This window comes from Lissotriton helveticus, chromosome 2_1, assembly GCF_964261635.1.
Source record: "Lissotriton helveticus chromosome 2_1, aLisHel1.1, whole genome shotgun sequence".
Taxonomy (NCBI): domain Eukaryota; kingdom Metazoa; phylum Chordata; class Amphibia; order Caudata; family Salamandridae; genus Lissotriton; species Lissotriton helveticus.
This window is the reverse complement of record NC_136059.1, coordinates 1,185,817,983-1,185,837,989: the sequence shown is the minus strand read 5'-3', so window position 1 is coordinate 1,185,837,989 and position 20,007 is coordinate 1,185,817,983. Positions and strand designations below refer to the sequence as shown.

At 39.1% G+C, this 20,007-nt stretch overlaps 1 protein-coding gene across 1 annotated transcript in view; it reads left to right on the top strand.

Moving 5' to 3' along the window:
• LOC144818537 (alcohol dehydrogenase 1-like) overlaps positions 1-20,007 on the top strand; it is a 290,421-nt gene that overhangs the window by 251,575 nt on the left and 18,839 nt on the right. The window contains exon 9 of the mRNA XM_078676057.1: positions 17,687-17,825. Within this exon, the coding sequence (XP_078532183.1) occupies positions 17,687-17,825 (139 nt within the window). The remainder of the gene's footprint in view (positions 1-17,686; positions 17,826-20,007) is intronic.

The following is a 20,007-nucleotide window of genomic DNA, read 5'->3' as shown; positions in this document are numbered from 1 at the left end:
TCTCATGTACAGTTATTTATATATGCCAACTCTCACATGTACTGTGTTTAACATATGTACTTACTATGACATGTAGCATTGAGATATCCATTCACTCATCAATACACTCATGCACACAGTCAACTGCCCATGTAGCTGTTTCCACATGCAGTCTTGAACTCATACACCTAGTGAATAAACTGCTCACACATCTATGCATAGAGTCACACACCTTCCAGCCACCCCCACACAAACTCAATCTCCCATAGAAATACTTGGGCAACCAATTAATAACACATATAGCCTCTCGTATAGCTAATGATCAACACATGCAGCAGTTTACATCACAACAGACATAATGATGCACAAATTAAGACAGTTTAGTCACTAACCCATGCATTCAGTGAGACACATTTAATCACTCACTCATACAGTCAGTCACGCACCTACTAAATCCTTCATCCAGACACTTATACATCCACTCATTCTTCAATATGTAAGACATATTTTAACTTTACAGAAACATACAGTCACTGGATGTTGTCATCAGTGATGTCATCAGTGATGTCATTTGAGATGTCATCAGTGATGTCATCAGTGATGTCACTGACCATGTCATGAATGATGTAATATGTGACATGATCAGCAGTGGATTGCGGGTGCGCGATATATAGTTAGTGCAACTAACTATATATGGAATTTCAATGGTTTTGTGTGAGTAAAATAAGGTTTTTTAAATGCTAATTCCTAACTATATATGGTCTATAACCTATGGTTTTTTCAGTGAATATATATATATATATATATACACATATATACACGCTCCACGGCACCTCACAATCAAATGCACTCTTAGGCAGGTGCGAGTTCATGCGGGGGTGCTCCCGCATCAAATTATCCAGCTCCACTCTCCCTCCAACACGGCTTCCGCTAGGAAAGATACGCACTCACGGGGGCTTGTCACCATTAATTTATTGCAGAAACAAAGCACAAAGTAAGCAGTCGCATTTCGGTGTAAACCTTTCTCTATGAAGCCGTGTTGGAGGGAGAGTGGAGCTGGATATATATATATATATATATATATATATATATATATATATTCACTGAAAAAACCATAGGTTATAGACCATATATAGTTAGGGATTAGCATTTACAAAACCTTATTTTACTCACACAAAACCATTGAAATTCCATATATAGTTAGTTGTACTAACTATATATCGCGCACCCGCAATCCACTGCTGATCATGTCACATATTACATCATTCATGACATGGTCAGTGACATCAATGATGACATCACTGATGACATCTCAAATGACATCACTGATGACATCACTGATGACATCTCAATGACATGACTGATGACATCACTGATGACATCTCAAATGACATCACTGATGACATCTCAAATGTCTTACATATTGAAGAATGAGTGGATGTATAAGTGTCTGGATGAAGGATTTAGTAGGTGCGTGACTGACTGTATGAGTGAGTGATTAAATGTGTGTCACTGAGTGCATGGGTTAGTGAGTAAACTGTCTTAATTTGTGCATCATTATGTCTGTTGTTCTGTAAACTGCTGCATGTGTTGATCAGTAGCTATATGAGTAAGTATATGGGTTATTGATTGGTTGCCCAAGTATTTGTATGGGAGACTGAGTGTGTGTGTGGGTGGCTGGGAGGTGTATGACTCTGTGCATAGATGTGTAAGCAGTTGATTCACTAGATATATGGATTCAAAAGTGCATGTGGAAACAGGTGTATGGGCGGTTGACTGAGTGCATTGGTGAGTGAATGGATATCTGAGTGCTACATGTCAAAGTAAGAACATATGTAAAACACAGTACATGTGAGAGTTGACATATATAAATAACTGTGCATAAGAGCCAGTGAATGTGTGAGTGGCTGTATTGATCATTGTGAACTTGTATCAGGGATTGTAAAAGAGAGTAAATATATGTTAGTATATGTTTGAATAAGTAAGGTATGTATAACTGTATAGTTGAGGAAATGGAGGTGTAATTGATTCTTTGCATGACTGAGTAGGTGTGTGAGTAACTCCATGGATGAGTGACAGTCTGTGAATGTCTGTTTACACTGAGTGTATCTAAGGTTATTTTAGAGTCTGAAGAAGTTCATCGTATTATCACATGAATGATGTCATCAGTGATGTCATCAGTAATGTCAAATGAGATGTCATCAGTGATGTCATCAGTCATGTCATTTGAGATGTCATCAGTGATGTCATTTGAGATGTCATCAGTGATGTCATCAGTGATGTCATTGAGATGTCATCAGTGATGTCATCAGTGATGTCATTTGAGATGTCATCAGTGATGTCATCAGTGATGTCATTTGAGATGTCATCAGTGATGTCATCAGTAATGTCAAATGAGATGTCATCAGTGATGTCATCAGTCATGTCATTTGAGATGTCATCAGTGATGTCATTTGAGATGTCATCAGTGATGTCATCAGTCATGTCATTGAGATGTCATCAGTGATGTCATCAGTGATGTCATTTGAGATGTCATCAGTGATGTCATCAGTGATGTCACTGACCATGTCATGAATGATGTAATATGTGACATGATCAGCAGTGGATTGCGGGTGCGCGATATATAGTTAGTACAACTAACTATATATGGAATTTCAATGGTTTTGTGTGAGTAAAATAAGGTTTTGTAAATGCTAATCCCTAACTATATATGGTCTATAACCTATGGTTTTTTCAGTGAATTTTCAAGGTTTTGTAAATGCTAATTCCTAACTATATATGGTCTATAACCTATGGTTTTTTCATACTGGCCATATGTTCGTATAAATAATGTGGACATCATTTCAGATTTACATTGGCTACACTCCATGTTGTGATCAGCTGCTTTTACTAGCTTATTAAAGGAGACTGATTTACTGTCTGGCAAAGTTAAATATATAAATCTTTCTGAGTCTACACTAGTAGTACTTGATACCATACAGTTCTCGCAGTCATGCTGCCATTGATAAGAAAGCCCAAACAGCTGATCTACATCTACACCTTCAGCATGTAATACATCAAGCATATACATTAAAAACTCCTGACAATCTTGCTGAATATTTTGAGAGAATTGTGTTTGGCCTGAACATCTGTCTAACAGATTTCGAATTTCAGACACACTTTCTATGTTTCTTCTATCAGTGGTACATTTCTCTAACACAGAATTTAACAAACTGCAAAATCTTTGATCAGAATTGACCACAATCTCTTCTTTTACATTTTTTAGAGAAAACAAAACATTAACCACTACATTAGCATAGCAGTTGACACCAGAACTGTTTTCAAACTGAAAACCAACAACATCTTCAACAGAATCCTTTTTGTTTCTGCTTGTAATTTTAGGTTCATTGACTTTTTGTCTTTTTGCTACAACCTCCCCAGTATTGGTCACATTTCTTCGTTTCCGGCCTACCACACGTTTCTCAAACAAAGGATACTGAGGCAAATGTGGCGCATACTCTCTTCTTAACCTATTGTATTCCTTAACACAATCTAGATCCGCACAAATGTTTGTGACATCACACTCAATCAAGTACAATCCCGATAAAGTTCTAACTCGTGACAATGCCACATATGCCATACCCTCCTTGAACACAGAACTGCCAATATTCACCAATGCACTGTCTACACTTAAACCTTGCGATTTATGAATTGTCACCGCATATGCCAAGCAAACAGGAAACTGCTTACGGCGAACATATAAGTCTTTTACAAGCAAAAATCTAGCAGAACAACGAGCAATTAGCTGTACTTCCTCAATGCCATCAAATTTAATTTTTAAAAATTCAATTCCATCTCTATTTCTGTATCTCACAAAATCAACAACATTACCCATTGATCCATTTACCAGACCTCTTTCAACATGTAAATTCCTTCTTAAAATTATACGGCAGTTCAAGCACACATTCAGAGTCTTTTCAAAACCTGCAGTTTTAGATATACTCTTCTCTAATGAATCCAATTTTGTTTTCAGATTCTCAGACAAAATAATTGTTGATCCCATATGCTCTACTCTATCAATAGCTTCCAGTTTCACAATCTCTTGCTTTTCTAAATGCAACATTTTGTTGTTAAATTTGGCACATTCTGCAAGAGTTGGCATCAAACATATTCCAGATTTCTTCTCAGTAATTTTCTGAAAAATATTCTCAGGCACAACATCTTGTTCTGGATATAAATTTGACAGTAATCGTGCATGTAAAGCTTCTTTCCCATGCTCGGTCACTTTTCCAATTCTAACATCTTGTAGAATAGTCTTGTAAACTTCATCCTTCGCCTGACGCATATTTTCATGCAGTTCAGCATAATTGAAGTTTAACCATATATTGACGTTGCCAATGCTGCCTAGGCACTTCCTGGTATCTTCATGCGTGAGCATTTTGAACACAGGTTGCCCTTTCACTGGTGTCAGCTGCAGAAGATCTCCGAAAACAATGATGTGTTTGCCACCAAATAACACATCATACTCTGTTTTGAGAACTTCTTGCATCCTCAAATGCACAAAGGCAAGCATGACATTGGAAACCATGCTTACTTCGTCAATGATAAGAAGTTTCATTTTCCTCAAGATTCTTGAAACTTCAAAACAAGCATCTCCAGATAGCTTGTGATATTGTAATTTGTTGTCATGCTCCACTGGCAGCATCAGTAAACGATGTAAAGTAATCCCTTTAATATTATGTGCTGCCAGTCCAGTTGGAGCAGTGACAACACAAGACAGCGATGACTCTGTCCTTTCCTGCAAATAGCATGAAATTGCTTTAATGAGGAAACTTTTTCCAGTTCCCGCTTCTCCACTCACGTACAGTCGGACAGGCTTCAACGACGTACATGAGCACTCTTTCTTATCATGACTTAATCCATGATCAATTTGCATGGTAACTTCGTCATATATTTTCCTCTGCTCAACGTTGAGTTGTCTTTCCAACTCTTCTAAGTTAACCGCATCCTCTTGAGCATGTGCCATGGCTCTTTCCACTTCATTCATAGCAGTGGCAGCTTCATTTTCAATAACAGGTCCTCCTAGTGGATCCTGACTCAATGAAGCAGAACTCTGACTGTCCTGAGAACTGTCTCTGGCAATCTCGGCTGCAATCGTTGCTTCCTGCTCAATTTCCGCATTCAACATTTCTACATATTTGGGAAAAGCAGGACATTCTATGGTCTCCTTGGCGGCATTGAAAGAGTCTTCGTAACAGAGGAAATCTCCAAGCAGTTCCTCTTCTGCACGCCAAGGCTTGAAAAGTTGCAAAAGTGCTAAATAGAAAAACTCCTTTTTTTCAGGAGATTCGCCACTCAATTTTCGATGGTTTACCAAGTGGCATTTTCTTTGCTTGACCAGACATCCCTCACATCCTATTACAGCATACACTCTTTTCTCAGTATCTTCTTTGATGTTCCTCTTGAATATGTAATTTTGCAGAACCTCATACAGACAAACATTCTCGAGGTGACTGCTTCGATTTGGATAATATGTATCCAACATGTTTGTCTTCAAAATGTCGGTACTGTTTGGCTCCTTTTCCGCCAAATACTCAATTTCCCGCACAGGTTTGAGAACTCGATTACGCGTTGCTGCAAGACCAAGACTCGCCCAAACGATACTCCTGGACTTGGCATAGAGACTTGCTGAAGACAACCGGTCAGAACATTCGTACGCTCCGATTTCTCGATGCGACAACATCTTCAGACTGAAACTGTACAACTTCTTGCTGAGGCTCTTTTCATGGGAAATGTCCTCCCACATATCCTTCAATTCTGTCTTCTTTTTTTTGGTGATGTAAGACGTCACATACCGAGCCACAGCCATACAGTTATCAGCCACAAACTGTATATCCATGTTAGCATTCCACATGGACAAAATCACCGGGTTGTAGTCGTTGATGTACTTGGACTCTTCGTTCCTCTTCAAATTGTAAGTGTTTTTAGGTGATTTATTCATGACATTGTGTCGCAGCGAAGACATCAAACTGTTTACTCTTCCTTTAGAAATCACCGGTCGTGGAAAGCCGAAACGACATTTAGTGTAGAACTTGTCCTTGTTTCGGAATTTACGACGGCAGTACTTTCCACATCGATGGCTTTGGAAACGCAGAACTTTTTCTCTTAGGCTTTTCTTCTCCTTTGCGTTTGGAACAGCACACGTAGAATACTGTTGGATGAAACTCATCACTGAGTCTTCTGGATCCGTTCCAAATTTAGGTGCATCCTTGATCCACAGCAACATATGTATATGAGGAGCACCTCTTGCTTGGTACTCCTTTCTCCAGAAGAAATCCAACACCTCTCCAAGAGGTGGATTCTTCTTATTCATGATGAAAGACATCATAGCTTCAAATCTATGATTGAAGTACCTACATACATTGACTGGATCCAAAGAGCACAGTTCTCCGGGTGTCTTGAATTCGATGTTATCTACGTTAGCATTTGCCTCTCGTAGAAATTCAAGTAAGTCTTCCCAGCCATACTCGGCACAGCTCAGAGTGAGGAACCATGTGGGAGTACCTAAGTTCCTCAACATACATTTTAAATCACCATGACGACGGTACCAGTACTCATTAGTATCACGCTGACACGCCATGAGATTAATCAGGTGAGAATCCAAAATACTGTCTTGGACATTGACTTTATCCATAAAGTCACTTGCCGAGATGTTTTGCATGTGTATACCACTTTTCAAGATGTGGTTCACTGCATATGACAGTCCAGACAGATCGCTTTCAAACAGGAGATGAAACAAATAGGGAATGCATTGTCGAAACCTAGCATCTCCTGCATACAATCGCAAAGTCCGGTATTCAGAAGCAGGAATTTGATGAGGTCGCTCATCATATCTTCCTCCCTGACCTGTTGGAAAAAGCTGTGGGAAACACCGAGCTTCCAAACTTTCCTCCCAAACACTAATGGGACTCCCTTTGGCTTGTTTCATTTGAAACAACTCAATAGCATTCCCCATGACTTCCTTGGAATGCAAAGGATGAACACTATAATGTTCATATATTTCTTCACTAGTAGAGGGTTCTACTTTCTCAATTTGACCAGCACACAAATCGCTATCCTCTTCCTCACTTACTTCCTCTTCTGCAACATATACATTCTTATAGTATTTATTATTTTTTTTCAAATACAATGTTGCCTTTTTAACTTTCCTAACATCTACTAAATCTTGCCATATTTTCTTATTCTTTGTCGGAACCCCATGAACTAAGATAACCAGAGGTTCCTCTTCCACTTTTTCTACTCCAATTGTGTTAATGTTTTTCTTCAAATCTAGAGGCAAATAAACAACTCTTCCCTTTAATCCTCTCTGTAAATCTGATGGAGGCAATTTCCCTGTCTTTGGCTCCATTCTTACAATAGCCTGAAAGGGATGGATACTTTGAATCAAAATAGATTCATAAGTATTTAAATCCTTCAATTCAGAAGGAATCTCAATCAATTCCAGATTATTATGAACTGCTCTAGCAGGCATCTGGTTTTGATTTAATTTGTTACAACAATAAGTACACACACGTTGATCCAATCCCAAATCAAAACAATTTTCTACCATCAAGTATGTTGCGAAATCCTTCCATTCACTATTATTTTCCCTTTCACTTTTTGCATATAAATCCACTAACTTAGTCTGATTCTTATAATAAGTGCGTCGACAACACACACAAGTGAAATTTGGCCTCTCACTTGATTTGACCTGAAACGTCGCAATTTCCCTCTGGAAATTATCTGTACTGGAAACCTGTACACTATCTTCCACATTACCCGCTTCTTCTTGGTCAATTTCAACATTCTCCTCTTTACTTCCAAAGTAACAAAACTCAATTTCTTCACATATATTCTTCACATCTATTTCAGAACCATGCAAAAGAGCAGCGCATAATTGTTTAAGCATAATTGCTGGACCCTTAGCATAATACAACATTCTAACTAATTTCCTCACTTTATTATGATGCACTGCTAGCATCCTGAAATGATGAAAAACACTCTGGCATACTCTCCTGGAAAGACAAGCCAGTGAATGACCATGCAAACCTGTCACTTCTCTCATTCTGCAAGGATCTAATTCTTGCAACAACATCATTTTCTGCTTCAAACTTTTCTTATTAAATGACCGTACAAAATCACAAAGCAAATTGATGGAATCCTGTCGCACACTGCAAATACTACTACACTTCCAGGTGTACACAGGACCCTTAGCACGTCTTCCTAAAACCTCATTACCTAACACCTCTTCTGCCTCTGTTGTCACAAGTTTTTCTTTTTCAACTGGACAACCATCTTTCACTTCATAAGCACGACCACTGGTGTCAACTGCATGCACCAAATCATTATCCTGGAAATAACTCTCCTCATTAAAAAATGCCTCACAGCTTGAACTATGCATCCATTCTCCAGAAAAAACTTCACAAAAATTACTACAAATAACTATTCTCTTCCATCTACTATTTCTTTTGAAATCATAAATTGCCTTGTTTAGCTTCCTAATTCTATTGATTATCAAAATAAATAACTTACGTTTAATTTCAAATGCCTGATCAATAACTTTCTCAACTTTTTTTTTTCTCTTATAAAAAACCAGTTTCTGTTGACCTTTCTTAATATTTTTTAACAAATTGCCAATTATCCTGTTGCGGAACATTAGTTTACGAATCTCCCTAAACTGTTGTTTCCTTCTACTATCATGCACAGAGTTATCTCTTGCTCTAGCAGTAACATTTTTCATTGGCCTTTCCTTTCCATTTGAATTCCTTCTCGTTTTATGGACTGAAACATTTTCTGTAGTAATATTTTTTTTACTACTCATATTTCTTATGAAATATTTTGTGCTCTTACCCGGTGCATTCTTCGTGACTTGACAAATCTTTTTGTTAGAGGACTGCTGCTTATTTTGTTTCACCTGCTGTCTTTGACGTTTTGCAGCCTTTCTCTGTCTTTCTATTGTTGGCATGGTGAAATCTTGAAATGATCTGCAGTTGAATCTGTGGTAAAATATAATAAAAAATGTTATTAACCATTATTACCAAACAGTAAAACAATAACAGTAATCAAAAACTTAACACACTACTTGACATTTTAAATAGAAGATTTTTTAGTCCTTGCAAATTTACAATACAGAAATAGCAGAAAAGAAATGACATTTATATTTATGTTACCTGTGCTATTTTATATGTGAATCTGATCTAATTTTATGAGCATATTTTAATATTTTATTGAAGACACTACACATAACCTGCTTTTGAAGGTGTCTTTATTTTTAAATTAAACGGTTTACCTTTTTACTTTTTATTAATTATAAATTTTAAAAATAAATGTTTATATTTCCATAGGCTCAAGCAGGTCAGCTTCCCATCCTATGTCATATAATTCGGACAAATCTGCATCCTCATCACGCTCTTCTTCATCCTCAGGATTTAAATCATCCAAGGGATCAACATCCACTGATGTTTCAATTACAAGTTCAATGATGAGGTCGAAATCAACTGATTGCAGATTGTCGCTCATGTTGAGGTTGTCTTTATCTTTAAAGAAAGATAACAACAATGAGATGTTGCAGAGTAAGAGACAAATCTCAGAGATTATAATAGTAAAATTGTTTAACAAGAGTAATATTTTGCAGCTATTATTTAGCCATGTCCAGCAATGCTGAGCAGGTGAAGACTATGTCTAAATTTTCAGTGAACAGGACTCATCTCTTCTTAACCTTGGATAAGCCTCACCGACTCTGTGTGTCCTGCACATACTTAAATGTAAAGGGGCAGATTTATGTTAAATGGCACATCCCCAGGCATGCACCAGTTAACGTGCACCACTACTCTGCCACCCATGGTGTGCCGTATTTACAATCAGATAGGAGAAAGCTTCGTCAAAACCCTTCGCCTGCTTTAAGCAGTCATAGGTCTTGACGCAACATTGTGGAGATGGGGCACCCCTGAGCCTTGCTTGAGCTGCATCGCACTTGCGATACAACTCCAGCAATCACTACCTTTACAGCACAGATACGTCACGCATCTGTGCCATTTTTGCCCCATGATGCCCCGCATTCTAAATGCAGCACACCATGGGTGGCGGAACAGCGGCGCAGGATGACTGACACATCCCTGGTGATGCACCAGTCATCATAAATCTATCCCTAAGCTTCTTATCTTGTTACAGATGAACCGCCATATGTAGCATGAAACTATTTTGCATTTCCTAAATAGCGAATTTTAAGGAATAAATAGCAATTCTTTACCATTCCTAATTTGCAATGAGCAAATTGCTAATTGCAAATTAGCACCGCCGCTGCATCATAAAAGTGACGCACAGTGGCACAAAAGAGGCATACACCTATCATAAATCTGTCCCTAGCATTTTAAATGATTAATCCAGGATGACAATAAGGTGTGGCCTATCCAAAGGTTTGTTTAAGGTGAGGCCTACTCAGGATTGCAGATTAAAGTTACGCTTGATGAAGAATACAGAGGAGATAATACATGTAAAGGCCTACCAATGAAGTAAGTAATGTGCACTTTATTGCGCCAGTCATCATAAATGTATCCCTAAGCTTCTTATCTTGTTACAGATGAACCACCATATGTACCATCAAACTATTTTGCATTTCCTAAATAGCAAATTTTAAGGAATAAATAGCAATTCTTTACCATTTCTAATTTGCAATGAGCAAATTGCTAATTGCAAATTAGCACCGCCGCTGCATCATAAAAGTGAAGCACAGTGGCACAAAAGAGGCATACACCTATCATAAATCTGTCCCTAGCATTTTAAATGATTAATCCAGGATGACAATAAGGTGTGGCCTATCCAAAGGTTTGTTTAAGGTGAGGCCTACTCAGGATTGCAGATTAAAGTTACGCTTGATGAAGAATACAGAGGAGATAATACATGTAAAGGCCTACCAATGAAGTAAGTAATGTCCACTTTATTGCGCCAGTCATCATAAATGTATCCCTAAGCTTCTTATCTTGTTACAGATGAACCACCATATGTACCATCAAACTATTTTGCATTTCCTAAATAGCGAATTTTAAGGAATAAATAGCAATTCTTTACCATTCCTAATTTGCAATGAGCAAATTGCTAATTGCAAGTTACCCATTCACTTCCATGGGCTAGGAGGCTCATAGGAATGAAGGTTGCAATTTGCGATTAGCAATTAGCTCATCACAAAATAGGAATTTTTTCAAGCGTGCAGGGGTATCTCAAGAACACCCTGCTACACCCCTGAAAAAGAAATTTGGGGGCATATGGCACACATACATGCCCTAAGGACATGTATAGGCGTCATATGGCACCTTTTGTTTTTTGGAAAAAAATTGCTTTTTGAAAAGAATTCGCAAATTACCACAAACTAGAAGTTGGTGGTAGTTTCCAAATCCTTAATATCATTTTTTACATATTTTTTGTTTGATACATTGCATTTAAGGAATCGCAAAATTTGCAAATCCTTCAGTGCAATCGCAAAATAAGGAATAGCAAATTTAAGAATTAAGGACATTTTAAGTAATTTCCACATGTGCAGTGTTTTCAAATTATAATTTGAAAATCGTTTTTGGGGAAAAGTAATGGTTTGCAAATTTATGACAAGGACATAATGGTGTATGCTTCTCTATAAGGCATTTCAGTGTCTCTGATGTCATTTTTCCCATATTACATTATAAGACCTTTCCCCATAGAGCACATTCCTTGTAAATATGCTCCCACCTGTGCATGGTGAATTTAGATTTTGACTGTTTGAGTCACATAGCCATGTTAAAAGTCACCCCAAAAAATTGCAAACGCTTTAAAAAAACACATTCATGTGTCTTAAGGACATTTTAAGTCATTTCCCCGTGGACAGTGTTTTGTAAGTGGCGCAAAAGAGGCATACACCTATCATAAATCTGTCCCTAGCATTTTAAATGATTAATTCAGGATGACGATAAGGTGTGGCCTATCCAGAGGTTTGTTTAAGGTGAGGCCTACTCAGGATTGCAGATTAAAGTTACGCTTGATGAAGAATACAGAGGACATAATACATGTAAAGCTCTACCAATGAAGTAAGTGATGTCCACTTCATTGCGCCAGTCATCATAAATGTATCCCTAAGCTTCTTATCTTGTTAGACATCAACCGCCATATGTATCATATAACTATTTTGCATTTCCAAAATAGCGAATTTTAAGGAATAAATAGCGATTCTTTACCATTCCTAATTTGCGATGAGCAAATTGCTAATTGCAAATTACCCATTCATTTCCATGGAGCAGGAGGCCCATAGGAATGAAGGTGCAATTTGCGATTAGCAATTAGCTCATCGCAAATTAGGAATTTTTCCAAAGGTGCAGGGGTGTCTCAAGAACACCCTGCTGCACCCCTGAAAACGAAATTTGTGGGCATATGGCGCACATAAATTTTAACAACATTCCTTTACCTCAAAAACGATTTTCAATTCATAATTTGAAAACACTGCCCACAGGGAAATTACTTAAAATGTCCTTAAGACACATGAAAGTGTTTTTTTATTGCCTTTCCAGCATGGTTGGGTCACTTTTAACATGGCTATGTAACACAAACATTTAAAATCTAAATTTCCCATGCACAGGTCGGAGCATATTTACAAGCAACTTGCGCCACAGAGAAAGGTCTTACATTAAAATGGGAAAAATAACATCAGGGACAGTCAATTGCCGTATAAAGAAGCATACACCATTATGTCCTTGTCATAAATTTAAAAACAATTCCTTTTCCCCAAAAACGATTTTCAAATCATAATTTCAAAACACTGCACATGGGAAAATTACTTAAAATGTCCTTAAGACACATAAAAGCGTTTTTTGATTGCCTTTGCAGCATGTTTGTATCACTTTTAACATGGCTATGTAACACAAACATTCAAAATCTAAATTTTCCATGCACATGTGGGATCATATTTACAAGCAATTTGCGCCACATAATTCATAATTTTCTCCTTAAAGCACACTATTCTCTATCTAAATTAAAGAAATATTTTCTCACCTTAGCAAATACTTTGAGTTTGAAAACAGTCTCAGAAACACACCAATTTGTCTTCAGCAGAGCAAAAGGTATGCACTCCAGAGTCTGCAGCTATCAAAAGCACAGAAATGCTGTAAATCTTCACACATATCTCTCATGTCACCCAATCAAAACTCTTCCCTCACTTTTTTTCAAATGAAAACCCTTCCCCCCCTCTGCCATTTCATGCCTTTTCTGCATGGCAACCACCTCATTGGAAGACTTCTGGTGTTTGCAAGTTCACACAACTTTGTTGCAATTGAACTCTGAACTCTCAGTGCACCTGCATATCCAGTGCATTCTTTCATTTAATGATTTTTTATTGACCATTCAAAATACATCTTTCAAAGAACACATCCGTGCACCCTAACTTTCTGTTTTCAGCAATCAAAATCCACCAATCACTGTTACTGCTTCATGAACACAGAAACTCCACAGTTTTTTTCATTTTAAACTCTCATTTTTTCAACTGCCATTTCATTGCCACACTTCATCTGACTGCAGGAGAACCTTCTCTCACCATGTTTTCTGTCTGGATTGTTGGACATAGTTATATTCACTGGGCTCAAAGGTACGTTGAAAACAGGAATTTACCTAACCTCAATTTACAAGATGTGGAAATTAAGTGGTTTGGCCACAGAGGATTAAAATGTCACCAATTGATACCATTGGTGAAAACCTTTATGCATTTGCCCAAACCTGACCTGTTAATTGTGCACTGTGGAGGTAATGACTTGGGCACTTTGACTGGGGTAGGTCTGGAAATGCTTTTAAAGGACACCTTTGAGCAATTGATGGCACTTTTTCCTCAGACTGCCTTGGTATATTCAAATATATGCCAAAGACAGAAATGGAGGTGGTCAAACCAATTTTGTCCACAAATTGAGAAGTCGAGGAAGCATGTAAACAAATCTGTTTCAGCTTACATGAGAGACCATGGAATGGGCTCCCTGTACAACAATAACTTGCGTTACTACATGCAAGATATCTACAGAGGAGATGGAGTTCACTTCTCAGATGAGGGCAACAGAGTTTTCACTCTGAATTTAAGAATGTGCATTGGTACCTACTTATAAGTACCTAAATGTACCATAAACCCAAAAGCTCTTCTCAGAGCTACCCTACATCTAATCACTCACAATTATTATTTTACTCTAACATTTTTCACTAATTTTCAACAAAGTACGCTCCCCGGGGCACTACCCGGTACGCGAACCGGGAGCTAACCTCGCGAAATTTTTTAAAAAAATGGTTTTTTTCCGCACATATAAGCCTCCTCAGCCACCCTCACAAAACCTAGGGTGTCAAGATAAGTCTACCGTGCCCCCTTCTACCCATTCTGAACATTATTTGCCCTCCATTTTGTATCTTAATTCGACCGAAACACAAAATGGTGGAATCCCGTAACGCTTAAGGTTCGCGTACCGGGGCGCTCAACGGTTCGCGTACCGGGTCGCTCCCTGGGAAGCGCACCATCAAAAAAGGTGGGAAAGTAGTTCACAGAAAAGCCACTGGAGACAATTTCACCAAATATAGATTAGCTCATACTACATACCAATCCCTACCATTTTCACAAAATTGATTGGAATTCCATTTAGTCATTTAGCCTGTAGACCTCTCTAAATACCCTGAGGTAAATTACTTCACAAAACACATCTGAAGTGTTGGAATTGACAACCAATTAAAATGTTACTTTCATTTTCTACTTTTTTTACCTGACATTTCATTGGTTATATACCTGAATATATATAAAGGAAGAGAAGAAAACACAGCCATTTTGACTACTACTTCTTGCTGTACATTTCAATAGTATTTTCACTAATTCCTTCAACTTCTTTCTAAAGGTAAGTTTTTATTTTTAAAACTGAAGTATATTGTGCACTATAAGTTAATATGGTAAACTTTTTCTGATAGATATATACTATCCCTCTGTAGTAGTTATAGATTTAGAGAGACTTCTCTGTTATAGTTATGGATGGAGTTAGGCTTCTCTTGTATAATTATGAATTTACTTACGTTAAATCACATACACTTTTTTAAATTCCTACTTCCACTCTGATACTATACACTGCCCAAAGATAAATTCACTGATAAAAAATGCCTATCTAAAATTATTCCCAACATTGCCCTATCTCTACTAATATATATTTTTTTAATCCAAATTTCAGGCAAAATGGAAGGCGAAAACCAAGTTTCTTTTGAAATGGACCTGCAAGAGAGCAGCCAAGAATTGATTGATACAATTGATCAAATTGACATTGAATTTTTCGATGAAACTTGGGACAATGAACTACTGCAATGTGTACAAGCAGTAGATAACCTCCTTGCAAATGAGGACATTTTACACCCTCAGAGACTACAATGTATATTCCATGATAATTATGAAATTTCTGACAATGAAATGTTAGAAAGTTTAATAAATTATGAAACACAATCACAATAAAAAAAAATGCTTAAAAAATAAAGAAAATAAAAAATAATCAACAAAACCAACAATCAATTAACATACTGCATTTGAAAAGTCTCTCATTCTTTTTTCATTGTAGTACGCTGCCCAGAACGCTTCCCGGTTCGCGTACCGGGCGCTACCCACGCAAAAAAAACAAAAAAAAATTTTTTTTTTTTTTGCCCCGCAGGGCCCTTTTAAAGCCTCCACATTAAACCTAGGGGGTCAGGGAGGATCTACTATGCCCCCTTATGGTCATTTCCCCCTTTGTTTTGGCCTCCTCTTGTCTCTCAATCCTACCGAGAGACAAGATGGCGGCCGCTACGGACTGTTTAGAATGTTGACAGACACCGGAGAGCCAATCAGCTTCGCTACGCGAAGTTCCGGTACGCGCCCCGGTCCGCGAACCGGGGCGCGGACCGGAGCGCGCTTACAGATATATATCTTTTTTTAAACGTTAATTTCTCAAAATCCACTGGAGCACATATATTGAGACCTACAAAAGGCACATCGGGCTACCAGTCCCTACAATTTTGCCAAGTTTCGTGCAAATCCATTCAGCCGTTCGGGCTAAAAGTGAGGCCAACCGCCCTATGGAAAACTCAATGTTAAAAACACGTTTTGGGACCCCCCTTTTTTCTCGGCCCCCCCTTGACGAACCCCCCCCAAATTTTCAAGGGCTGCTCAGAAACAAAATGTTCCATTTTCCAGAAAATTTCAGCCAATTCCGTCCACAAACACCAAAGTTATTAGACATAGAATTTTCAAAAATCCCATAGAGAAAAAATCCTAACTATATATACCTACTGGCGACCGCCAGTAGGTAATATATATATATATATATGTATGTATATATATATATATATATATATATATATATTTCAAGTCCCCCAGGAGGGACGAAACGCGTAATGGCTTCCTCTACACCTCGCACGGCAATAAACTGAATTGCTAAATGAAGCTAGTGTGGTCCGCGCTCTTTCTTCCTCTGGGGTATGAGGAGTATGTTGGAGTTACCTGCTATATATATATATATATATATATATATATATATATTATACCACTAGAAGGGGTACACACCTTTCACTCCACCGCCTATATGCAAATACGGCTTTTTATTAATAAGTCAGCACGACTTTGCCATTTGGTAAAAGGACTTACGTAAACCACACAAACCCTGTGATTTTTTTGATTCACAGAAAATGCAATTCAACCCCATTAAAATATAAAAAATGTAAGAACATAATATTTTCAACAATCTCTTTAGGTGAACAATTCAGCCTATTGATATTAGGTAGGAAGCGGGTAGAGGAACTGTTTGTCAGAATGCCATTAAAAAAAAATATTGTCCCATTGGGTTTTCATTGTCTGTTATTAACTTGAGTGGAGCTATACTTTTTTCAGCAACATTTAGGACACATTACATTAGACAATACTCCAACTATGTTACTGTGGTACCACACCAACTGCTCGATTTAAGGCTTGGCAGACAGACTACGTTTCATCAGGGTGGACGAGGATATTACCTCCGCCAGCTTAGCTGCCTACCAACTACCAAATTTAGAGATAACCACCAGCCTAGCACTCATTTCTGTACATTAAAAACAGCCAGCATAACGCAGTTCCTTTCAGTGTGTAAAATGTTTGGTGGCCGTCGCCATTGGTTTTGACAGGCCTTTACTAAATATTTTCAATTTGTTTTCTCTTCAGAACCAAACACTCAAAGAGGGAGTTTGGTTCTGAAAAACAAACAATGATAATGACCCTCACACCCGGTGAACTTTCTCTAAGGATATGGGATTTTGTTATTGTCCCTGTACCTCATCCTCAGGTTTTTCCTGTCAAAGATGGACAGGCAAAAAAAGACAATCCACCATCCCCCCTTAATAGTGCTTCCTCTGAAGGCTTGTATTCCCTCAGGTCATCATAGGTAGTATTATGTTGGCAGAACTTATAGGAGTTTTGTTGACAGAATACTTCAGGCTTTCCCATCTCTAACTGAAGTAGATTAACTGAGGGTTTGGCTGGCAGGTTATGCCTTCAGGGAGGCAATGTAGTACCCTTATCCAGCAAACTCTGACTCAGACCCCAAGCCAATTGTAAAGTGAAATACAAAATAAAGTGATGTAAAAAAACAGCTGAACCATCATGTACATTACTAATTATTCTACATACTATTCATCGTAATCTGTTCTGGTATTTCATGTTTTTCAGGCTGGAAGCTCAAAGACTCGATCCCTCAATTAGTATCTGATTACATGGCAGGGAAATTTGATCTGGGAGGATTGGTGACCCACACTCTACCATTTGAAAAAGTTAATGAAGCATTTGAGCTTCTATGTTCCGGCAAAAGGTGAGTTTAAGAAACAACCTTCATAAAATAGAAATGTGTAATTGTCATGGTTAACAAGGCGGTGATCATAGACTTTAGAAAGGAACTAGATGGCAACCAAATTAAAATATGCTCATCAATCCCTGACAAAGGAGACCAGTCTTAGGGCCTGATTTAGAGTTTAGTAGAAAGGGTACTCCGTCGCAACTGCAGTGGAGTACTCTCTCAGACGTTCATGAATGCGCCTAAACCATCCCAAAGACCCAGAGTTCTGCACATCCCACAAACACTCTTTGTAGTGGCTTAAATCAGGGCCCCGCCAAAGCCTGACTCAGTGTGGGAGCAATTTAGGCTTAGCTAACCAGGGTGTGTCAGCAGCACTGAACGCAATCAACAGTCGGACCGTGGGTGTACTGAACGGCAAGCATGAAGCAACAAAGAGCCCGATGGAGGAGAGCATTCCTCACCTCACTCTCTATCTCTTCTTCGAGGAAAACCGTGCACGGCATTAGTCTATATATTTTGCTCTTCCAGGCGACAGCAACCATCACCATTTACAATTACGGTATTATCCTTATCCAGGCCACATACCGCAATCTCTCTCTCATGGACAACATCTTCCCTTCCATCAAAAACCTAGTGTCCAAACCTCATGGGGGTTACCAATTTACATCTCCTTCAAGTACCTTCGCACAGGGAGTCACCTCACCCAACCATTCTGACATCTTAGTCCCCCAACCCCCGCCCCCTTCCTACATGTCCTCCCCGCCCACCCCTTGCATCTGACTCTCATGTTACCCACACCCAGATGACCCCCAACTAACCCCACAACACCCCTACAACCCCACACATTCGTTCTCTCAGCACGACCGTCACAGCACCTGTCCCATCAATGGATACTGATCCCCTACATGACAAGACGACAGCTTCCCCCCACCCTAACACCAACATCCCTCTTGTCTTATCTTCCTTACACTCCACTGCTACTCCTCCTAAGCTCTCACCCCGTCTTAGCCTCACCATACGGATCTATGCCTTGCCACATGTCCTGACCCCACAAGAACTTAACAACCACGCATTATCCTCTGACCTCCCATTGCTCTCATCCACCCTCACCACTCCTACACTACAGCAAGCCTCCCCACCCTCTCAGCCACCTACACCCTCCTACATCCCGCTGGTCTCGGCACCTATAGCCTATAATGATTCTCATCATACATACTCTCCCCTCTACAGCTACTTCCTCCGTAGTCTTAGGTTTGCACAGGTCTTGTCCCCACACTATGGCAATGACAGCACGCTACCGGTCGAGCATCCCCGCCCCCTACGTCCCCCCTCCCACCCACCTTACAACCACCCACCTCCTCAACCCAGACCTCTACAGACCCCACTCATCCACCCTCCCACACAATACTACCTCCAACATTCACCTTACCCGCACCTCTGCAGCCCCCCACATGCAGAACACAGCCTTCTACCCTAGTCACACCTGAGATTTGAGGAAATAATGTTGGCTCTACGCCAGATTAAAAAGGAACTACAATCTTTCAAGGACCTGATATCCATCCTAATTGGGCAAATTTCTCCTCAAGAGCATTTAACCGGCACTACCGATCACACAATTTAATTCACTCCCCTAAACTCATTCCACCCAACTGGAATTCAGTTCCCCTCCTCAATACATGTTTTCGTCCTAAGCGAAGCGTCAATCCGCTCTCCGAGAGCGATATACTAGCTCTTCTTCAATCCTACGAACCCTCTTCCAATAATTGCACTACCACAACTCAGTTGACCATTCCTACTCTCCTCCCTAGCCCACTCAGAGTTGCCAGACATAATAATAGAGGGATCGTCAAGAGCAACCTTAGACACGTCCCTCTCACCCAAGACACCTCCTGTTCCCTCCTTACTCCCCGTCTTAAATGCACACTCCTAAACTGTAGATGGGCCTCCAGACATGCTGCGGGCATAGCTGAGCTAATCAGTTCACAGGAACTAGACCTGCTTTTGTTAACTGAAACCTGGCTAACTGATTCCTCTACCCCACTGATGGACATTCTAGTTCCCCCAAACTACAACATCATCAAATTAGACAGAATCGGTAAGATAGGTGGAGGTATTGCCTGTATTCACAGTAGTGACATCACGATAATTAGAGCCACATCCCCAGTTTTCACGTCTTGCGAATACGTCTGCCTAGACC